Genomic DNA, 9,358 nt, shown 5'->3' with positions numbered 1-9,358 from the left:
AATGTGTTTATTTATAGATGATTTTGGGGGAAAAAAATAAAAAAATAAATAAAAAAAATTCAGAAAAAACGGGAAAAAAACGACCATATTTTTGGGATATGGAAATTTTTTTTTAATCATTTTATATAATTTAAAAACAATTTTTAAAATAAAAAAAATAATTCAAAGGCAACGGCTATGCCGTTGCCCAATCATAAGCCGCCACGTCGCCTGCTCGCTGGCACGGCGCTGCTCGATGCATCGAGCAGCGCTGTGCCAGCGGCGCGAGCCCAGCGGCGGCGGTCCTCGTCCTCGCCGCTGGCACGGACGGTGGCCTTCACTCCCACCACCGTTGTGGATGTTCTCAAATTGGATGATATATATCTTTCATAGCAATATTATATCGTCATTATAATAAATATTTTCGTAAAGCTGGTATATTATTGGATTATGTGAATTATATCTTGATTCGTACCATTTTCTAATAAATATTGTAAATTATAAGTATCAAATAATATACAATTAACTGGATTAAATTCCATTTATGTCTTGGATATTTTTAAAAGTTTTTCTTTTAGGATTTAAAGTGAGATTTTGGAAGAGTCTCATAATTCATTTTTGACTATAAATATATGACACTTGGTAGCTATAGTCCACATATTCTTACATTTTTTCCAATACATTCTTTGCTGAACGAACTTTCAATAAAAATTTTATTCACCTTTAGGTATTCTTCTGACTTATCATCGATTTTGTTGTAACATGAAATCAGTTTTATGTTTTACGATTGTTTTCGTCGTTTGTGTATTAAAAATATTTGTTTTGCACCTCTAATTCCCTCTCACAACTGTTTTGTGATTGCGGATTGTTATGTTCTTAATAAATTAATACTAGTATGTATTTTTTGCTACCCTAAACTCGCCCATCACCTCTAACAGCATCTCCATCCGTGCTCTTGCCAACGAGCACGGATGTGGGCCCGAACCCACTTTTACTCCATGCTCTTAGGCAAGAGCACAACACCCACATCCGTGCTCTTCCGCAAGAATAAACTCAAGGGTCCCACCATTCTATTATTCAATTTAAATAAAAGCATTTCCACAAAATTAAAATGCATTAAAAATATCCGGAATACTATTACAAATTACAAAAAAATAAAAATTACATAATTAAAATCCTAAAAATTAAAAAGTACAGAATTAAAATCCTAAAAATTAAAAATTGCATAATTAAATTCATAAAATTAAAAAAACCCACTACTCGTGGCCGAATTTCGCCCAAATGTGTTCCTTGTTTCGATCCTCTCGCCCACCGTCGTATGCACACCTCGGCATGGGGGAGACCTCGCGGTTGAGCTTCCGACTTCATCCTCGTCGTAAAAGCTAGCCGCCATCAGTCATTCGTCAGCTATAATCATGTTGTGCAAGATATTACACGTGTACATGATGTCGGCGATATTTTCACGTACCACAACCGAGACGGGGCCTTCACAATGTTGAATCGGGCTTGAAGGACCCCAAAAGCTCTTTCGACGTCTTTCCGAGCGGACTCTTGACGCTGCGCAAAAAAAACTTGTCTCGGGTCTTGTGGGTTGCTGAGCGTCTTCACAAAAGTTGACCACCTTGGGTAGATACCATCGGCGAGATAGTAACCCATGTGGTATGCATTTCCGTTGACGGTGAAGTCGATCGCCGGTGCTACACCATTCAGAACATCATTGAAGAGTGGTGAAGAATAGAGCACGTTCAAGTCATTGTTGGATCCGGCAATACCAAAATATGCATGCCAAATCCATAGGCGGTAGTCGACGACCGCTTCAAGGATAAGTGTTGGGCCGCCGCCTTTGTGGCCGCTTAAGTGTTGCCCCCTCCAAGCAGTCGGGCAATTCTTCCACCTCCAATGCATGCAGTCAATGCTGCCAAGCTTACCAGGAAAACCATGGACTGTTTTGTGAAGACGATGCAACCGTTGGCAATCATCGGTGGTGGGTGCCCGAAGGAATTCCTCACCGAAAGCTGAACGAATGTCGTTGCCAAACTTTTTAAGGCAAAGGATTCCAGTTGACTCACCGACATGCAAATACTCGTCGAAGAGGTCAGTCCCTAGTAGCAAGTTGTCGGATGGCACACGTACACTTCTGCAACGCCGTTTGCGTCTGTACTTGTTTAAAAGTATTCAACACAGGCGGATAATGTGTTGACAATACGCATAAACAAGCGTTTTGACATGCGAAAACGGCGCCGAAAGTAATCTTCCAGAAACCGCGCCTGGTCGGAAAATAGTCGGCAACGAGCCTTTCATTGGCTCCCTCCCGGTCACGATGGATGTAGCGGCGAGTTGATCTAGTTGGTCGAGGAGAAGGGGCGGGGGTATTTGCGGTGACATAGGCTTCATAGGCGGCACGATATTGTTCATAGTATTCTTGTTCTTCGCGCTCCGTTTCCGCAATGAGATTGGTGAAATCCATTTGAGAGGGTTTGAGTGAGAGAGGAAGATGTAGATAAGTTGTATGAAAAAATATGAATGAGAGATGAATGAGAGATGATTTGATGTGAAAAATTGATGATAAATGTGTGTATTTATAGATGATTTTGGGAATAAAAAAATTTTAAAAAAATCAAAACAATTCCAGAAAAATGGTAAAAAAGCGGCCATATTTTTGGGAATCTGAAAATATATTTTTTAAATTTTTGGTATTATTTTCGATTTTTAAAAAAAGAATTTCCAACGGAAATGCCGTTGGCCAATCAGAACGCGCCACGTCAGCTGCTCGCTGGCACGGACGTGCTCGATGCATTGAGCAGCGGCGCGCCAGCGGCAAGAGCGCAACGGCGAACAAGCGGTGTCACTCCGTTGGCACGGACGGACGCACCGCTGCGGATGCTCTAATTGTCCATACTTTATGCACTACTATTTATTAGTATTTGTATTATTAGGCTATTGTATTTGTTGTTGATGATCGTTTTGATATTTTTGTATCTTCTGATACTCTCTCCGTCTCAAGGAAGATGACTCATTCCTTGAACGACACGAGATTTTATACTGTTCTATTTTGTGTATTAGGTGGAAAGAATAAAGTAAGAGAGATAATAAAGTAGAGATAAATGAGTTTCTATTTTTAGTAATGAGTCATCTTGAATGAGACAAAATAAAATTGAAAGTGAGTCATCTTCGGTGGATCGGAGGGAGTATATATTATTTATACATTTTTTATGGCATATATCATGATTTTCATCTCCTAATTTTCTAGATAAATACTTTCTAATAGTAACAAAGTTGAAATTTGATATTATTGTGAATAGGTGGTAAACCTAATTTTCTAGATAAATACTTTCCAATAGTAACAAAATTGAAATTTGATATTATTGTGAATAGATGGTAACAAAAATATAAAAAATAGCAAGAAATAAATATGCACTAATCCAGCCATGTAAGGCTCTTCAGCCATGGTTGTAGATCGCCAAATGGATTTCATGCTCCTTTATCCTTATCTAGCTAATAACGTTGTCTACTAAATCTTACTCCATTCATCTTCTAATAGCATGCAACATTCTTTATTGCACGAATTTTTAATAAATAGTATTAAGCAAATATTTTTAAATTGAAAAAATTCGCATCAAGGTAAATAGTTAAGTTGCATGTTTTTAACGTATACATTATTAATTTATTATTTTTATTTTATTATTAATTTGTATGTATAATGTCACAGTGGTAATAATTAAATTTTAAAGATTTAAAAAATATAGTATGAAACTACCAATTTGATAATTTAATCCAATTTCAAGTTTATTGTCACAAACAGTGTTAATGTGTTACTATATTATTTATGAATTTACTATATAATATATAATTATTTTGTAAACTAATTCTATATAAATATGATGAATTTTAATTGGTTTTGAGGAAAGAGAAAAGCAATCTCATAGATTATGTTTTAGAGCTGGGCCCAAATAGGTTTTGACCTAAAGTCCAGCCCAAATATTATTTCTAATAAAACCCAGCCTAGGGCTGCAGAATATCGTATCACAGCTCAGAAAATTCTCTCTTCTCCGGCGAAAATACCTAAAGGTAAATTTTCTAGGGTTTGCAAGCTGAAGGAGCTCTGATTCCTATGTTTTAGAGGCTGAAAGATCTCATAATTTTCGTATGAAAGGCCTTCATCGGCGTGGCTGGAGTCGCATTTTTCTACACTCTTGATTTCAACTCTTATAAACTTCGATAAAGTTTAAGAATGACTATCTGCGTTTAGATGCAACTATTTCACTGGAAATTGTTTAACATTATTTGTATTATTGTTGCAGATCTAATTATAATCATGGCAGAGGATGAAAATCAGAACGTGGTGAAAGAAGAGGTCAAGGACGATGGTGGTGATGTAAGTCTTCGTCTGTAACTTAGTAACTATTTTTGCGCGTTATTTAAGATTTATTAACATTGTGGACTTGCTAGAGCGTGAATATCATTTTCTATTGTGGATTCATCCTAAGCATTTATTAGGCGCCGTTTAATTGGTGATAAATTCAATTTGACCTGAAGCTAGTTGAATAAATTAGCACCCTCGCATAGAACCAAAGGTAGTATGTGTATGTGTTGATCTTGATGCAAAGAAGTACTCGTTGATTTTTTTTCAATTAAAAAATATCACATTCATCCTATTGTACTTTTTATTTGTATAGATTGCTGGTTCAATGTGCTGTAAATTTAGAAATGTAAACTGTAATAAATATCACATTCAGCCTGTTTATGCATGGCTTGAGTGTTTGTCCATCTTATTAGTTAGAACCATATATAAACTCTACTTTAAATATTTGAATATATCCTTCTGAAGAGATCTGTTACCGATTATGCTTTGTGAAATGCAAATGATTCCTCAAGCTTTCCATCACTGCAATGCAGATAGCTCCATTTGACCCTTCAAAGAAGAAGAAAAAGAAGAAGCCAGTGGCTCAAGAACTAGCTGAAGATGATCCTGTTGATACTCTAGCCGAGAAGACTGAGAGCTTGTCTGGTATGTTTTGGCGATTCCAATCTTATTATTTTGCAACTTGATATTAGGCTTTGTCACTTATAAATGTTTCACTTTTCTCTGCAGTTTCAGATGGTCTTGAAACTTCATTTGCTGGTCTAAAAAAGAAGAAGAAGAAACCGGTGGGTGGTAATGTAGATAATTTTGTTGTATTTGGGGAATTATTGGTTGCTCTAATTGCTTATGGTATGTACTGTGATGTGTAACTGTTGCAGGCACATGCTGATCTGAATGAAGAGAACGAAGCTGTAGGTGAAGATGCGGATGGTAAGTTCTGCTTGTTTTAGACTACATTGATTTGCTCCTTCATCTCTGGGTTTATGCTAGACTGAGCTGTTTGTGAAATTATAGATACAATTGGAGAGGATGAGGAAGGAGAAGGAATTGTTTTGCAACAATACCCATGGGAAGGAAGTGATCTGGATTATGTATATGATGAGGTGATTGAGGCTCTCTGACTACCTTGAAATTAACATCCTTTTTTTCTGTGTTTTCAGTTTTTCTGTTTTCTGTCAAGTGTTGGGAATATTCTGTAACCTTATTAATTGATGAAGACTATGCATACGTATTGGGTCCTCTCAGACGCAAATACTTCATACTTCAATTTCATGCCTATCATTAGATAACACTAACGTCTTAATGCCTTGGCTTGGGTTACTGCATCTAAAGATGTATAAACCTGAAATTTCTTTCCTACTGCTGCATGTTCCTATGGGAATTGCTATCAAGAAATCATATTTATATTGTTTGTACTATTGGTTCTACATTCATGGAGATTCTTACTCTTCTTGCGTTTACCTCCTACCTTTCACCACTTGAAGTATTGATTCTATCTTTAACATGTGCAGCTACTTGGGAGGGTTTTTAACATTCTTCGTGAGAATAACCCTGAGCTCGCTGGGGATCGGCGTAGGACAGTTATGAGACCTCCCCAAGTACTCCGTGAAGGAACAAAGAAAACTGTTTTTGTGAATTTTATGGATCTCTGCAAAACGTATGCTATTTTTTTTCTATTTCCCATTGCATAACATGGATTTACACATCTTTTTGTTTGAGAACAAGTGATTAAGATGATTTTTTTATTTGGTGGTTTAATTCCCTACAGGATGCATAGGCAACCAGAGCATGTGATGACTTTCCTTCTGGCTGAAATGGGAACAAGTGGATCTCTTGATGGGCAACAAAGATTGGTTGTTAAAGGGAGGTTTGCTCCCAAGAATTTTGAGGGAATCTTGCGACGCTATATTAGTAAGTTTTTTCATTGCTTTTTTTCTAGATTTTCTGACGGTTTGGTGTGGTCATATCCCTTCCTGAAATGGAATCCATCTCTGTGACACATTTTTTTTAATCTAAAATTTTCATCTCTGTTCCCATTTGTTCACCAAAGTAGTAGGTATCTAAGTATTTTATGACCTTGTATGAAATATGAATAATAAACTGACTAATAGTTCTGCTCTAAATGACTTGTCCTTGTAATCATATCTGCAGATGAGTATGTCATATGCAATGGTTGCAAAAGTCCTGATACTATTCTTTCAAAGGAGAACCGACTCTTCTTCCTCAGATGTGAGAAGGTAGTTTCCTATCTTCTCATTATTTTTTAATGTATCTAAGGTTTTAGATTGCAACCGAGTCTTTTCTTGTGAAAAATAGTTCTGGTTTCTTGTATCTGGGGCTGTGATTTTCTCTGTGATATTTTTTGAAGGAGATTTCCCACTGGTCTAGGGGCGTTGAGTAAAATATATTTTGTATTTATCCTTTGTGCTTTTCCTGTATGAGATTTCGCATGGTCTGATATCCATCAGGTATTGAGACAATTATTTCTGTAACTCTATGCCTAGATGCCCTTTTGTTTTGGTATGATAGTAGGATACATGTTTAAATTTATAACTAAATAAAATTTCAAACTCTGTAGAAAAATATTGATAGTAGACTGGTTATCGTATGGTATTCTGTGGAGGCCTGTGATGATTGAAATATTTGCCTACATTGTCTGATTGATCTAGTTGAAGAGACCTTTTATACAAAGTCTGAGGCCACCAGGGAAGTTAGCTAATTTTCAGAAAACATTGTCAACTTTTTTGGGAGAACCTTTTAAGTGCTTGCTTTCTTACAACAGGGAAACTTGAAACTCAAATACTTTATGTACCCTAGACCTTGTCCCATGGCTTGTTGGGTAAACATGTTATGTATTCGTGTTCTTTATGTTTTGTGGAAATTTATTAGCAAATAGCAGTAAGCTGATTTTTTATGATACTGTCCAAGGCCTGTGATGATCTAAATATTTGCCTACATTGTCTGATTGCTCTAGTTGAAGAGTCTTTTTAAACCAAGTCTGAGGCTTTGGCTAGTTGGATAGTTATCAGAACAATGTCAATTCTTGAAGCACCTTTTTAAGTGCTTTCTAATAGGTGAACTTTGACCCATTATATTTTTTTTACCCTTGCCATTCCAAAGGACTTTGATGTGACAATATATTCTGACTCAGTGCCCAGGTGGCATTTTATTAGTATAATGTAAGAGCTAAGCCATATGGATATTCATTGGCACTCATCTGATTATTTGTATAAACCATATGTAATTTGTTGTTAGTAAACTGATTGTTTTTAGGCTATTTCCCGAGGCCTGTGATGATCTAATTATTTGCCTACATTGTCTGATTCCTTTAACTGAAGACTCTTTTTGTAATAAGTCTGAGGCCTCGGTGGAAGTTAGATAATTTTCAAAAACAGTCAACTACTTGGAAGTTCAAACACCATTTCAATTGCTCTCAAATAATATCAGGGAAACTCTTTATTCTTCACATATTATCGTATTTGCCCTAGTCTTCTCTCAGATACTTTTTGGACAAATTTATCTGCAGTGCTATTATGCCTTGGCTTGTTATTGGTTTGGTAGTAGGGGCACCATGGAGTTGTTTGGTTGATTATCGTATATAGATTTTTTCCCAAGGCCTATGATGATTTAAATATTTGCCTACATTGTCTGATTGCTCTAGTTGAAGAATCTTTTGTACTAAGACTGAGGCCTTGGGAAATTTAGATCATTTTCAAAACATTGTGAACCTTTTGATACACCAGAGAGTGATTTCAAGATTTACCCTTGCACATCTTTCATTGCTTAATATCAGTAGGAGCCATATGGAGATAATTTTGACCAAACTGATTCATTTTATTACCTACTTAGGAATTTATTGGTAGTAAATTGATTCTTTTTCTAGTATCCTCCAAAGTCCTGTGATGATCACATATTTGCCTACATTGTCTGATTGTCTGATCACATATTTTTCTAGTTGAAGAGTCTTTTTTCTCACAAGCCTGAGGCCTTTGGGGAAGTTTCTAATTAATAAAAACATTGCCGACTTCTTTTAAATTTTTGTTGTCCTTTTGCTGATTTTTTAACTTGAATAATTTACCATATGTGCTCTTATATAGTGCAATGTTTTTAGTAGTTGGATAATTGTTAGTGTTATATGATTGTTTATTCCTTGTAGTGTGGTTCTGGGAGGTCCGTGGCTCAGATCAAGGCTGGATTTGTGGCTCGTGTTGGTCGTCGGAAAGCTGGAACATGAAGCATTTGACTCAGACAGTTTGTTCTATAGTTGTGAAGTGCTTTTATTTGGATTGTTTTTGTGTTGGTAATTTTGTTAATTCTGCATCCTTGCTAATAAGAACAGTATTTGTTGTATGAAATTGGTTGGTAGTAAGTTTTGGATGAAAATCTAGTAATGTAGGCGTGTTTTACTTGGCAATTACCGACGAGCTCTTAATGCTGGCTTATCAGAAGCATCCTGCCCTGTCCCTGTGCATCTTTTTTGCAACTGTTAGCAACTAGCAAACAAGAAATGAAAAACATTAGTCATAACAACCTAACCTCACATTCAATTAGACTGAATAATAACTAATCACAATCGTTTGTGATGAGACCGCTGAACTTCTAATATTCTCTAGTACAAACAAGTGCTACAGTTACTCATTTAGATCTTTGCGACCTAAATGTCAACGTACGTGTATGGGGATTCATAGCAATCGTCCTTAGATCTTTGCAACCTAAAGGTTTTGGTGCAATACTGATGAAGGAGAACCAACCCGTTACTTTAATTTGCAACACAATCTCTCCACACCTCGTCTCCAAATCTGCCTATGAAAAGACTGTTGGCCCTCGTGCTTGCCATCCAACTTTGGAGGCCGTATCTCCCGGGTCGTCATTTTGTCGTCGTGCGAACAGACCAACGAAAATTGAGCTGCCAAGCTTCTCGACTATGACTTTACAATAGTCTATAAGAAGGGGGTTTTGAATCATGCGGCGCCCTCTCTACCTCGATTGGTCTGAGGTACAACGCACTTTAGCATA

The 9,358-nt window shown here is 36.7% G+C and overlaps 1 protein-coding gene and 4 non-coding genes across 5 annotated transcripts; all 5 read left to right on the top strand.

The window, feature by feature from the left end:
• Positions 1-4,004: 4,004 nt before the first annotated feature.
• LOC121745131 (eukaryotic translation initiation factor 2 subunit beta-like) lies at positions 4,005-8,756 on the top strand. Its single transcript, XM_042138922.1, has 10 exons — positions 4,005-4,047; positions 4,281-4,354; positions 4,876-4,987; positions 5,072-5,127; positions 5,221-5,272; positions 5,357-5,445; positions 5,854-5,999; positions 6,111-6,253; positions 6,494-6,579; positions 8,499-8,756. The coding sequence occupies exons 2-10, from the start codon at positions 4,295-4,297 to the stop codon at positions 8,574-8,576; spliced, it is 822 nt and encodes a 273-aa protein (XP_041994856.1). The 5' UTR covers positions 4,005-4,047; positions 4,281-4,294; the 3' UTR covers positions 8,577-8,756.
• Positions 6,962-7,046, top strand: LOC121758087. Its single transcript, XR_006041326.1, has one exon. It is a non-coding gene; the product is annotated as a small nucleolar RNA SNORD34 (small nucleolar RNA).
• Positions 7,267-7,351, top strand: LOC121758109. The gene has a single exon (XR_006041336.1). It is a non-coding gene; the product is annotated as a small nucleolar RNA SNORD34 (small nucleolar RNA).
• Positions 7,625-7,709, top strand: LOC121758101. Its single transcript, XR_006041334.1, has one exon. It is a non-coding gene; the product is annotated as a small nucleolar RNA SNORD34 (small nucleolar RNA).
• On the top strand, positions 7,954-8,037 carry LOC121758095. Its single transcript, XR_006041328.1, has one exon. It is a non-coding gene; the product is annotated as a small nucleolar RNA SNORD34 (small nucleolar RNA).
• Positions 8,757-9,358: the final 602 nt, after the last annotated feature.

The sequence above is a fragment of the Salvia splendens genome, chromosome 1 (assembly GCF_004379255.2).
Source record: "Salvia splendens isolate huo1 chromosome 1, SspV2, whole genome shotgun sequence".
NCBI lineage: Eukaryota > Viridiplantae > Streptophyta > Magnoliopsida > Lamiales > Lamiaceae > Salvia > Salvia splendens.
This window is presented reverse-complemented; position numbering and strand designations above follow the sequence as displayed.

Bases quoted from the DNA above. Each gene is read 5' to 3' on its own strand.
- LOC121745131 (XM_042138922.1), top strand. From the start codon at position 4,295: ATGGCAGAGGATGAAAATCAGAACGTGGTGAAAGAAGAGGTCAAGGAC. The intron at 6,000-6,110 runs GTATGCTATTTT...AATTCCCTACAG, and splicing joins TTTATGGATCTCTGCAAAAC to GATGCATAGGCAACCAGAGC. The intron at 6,580-8,498 runs GTAGTTTCCTAT...TATTCCTTGTAG, and splicing joins TCTTCCTCAGATGTGAGAAG to TGTGGTTCTGGGAGGTCCGT.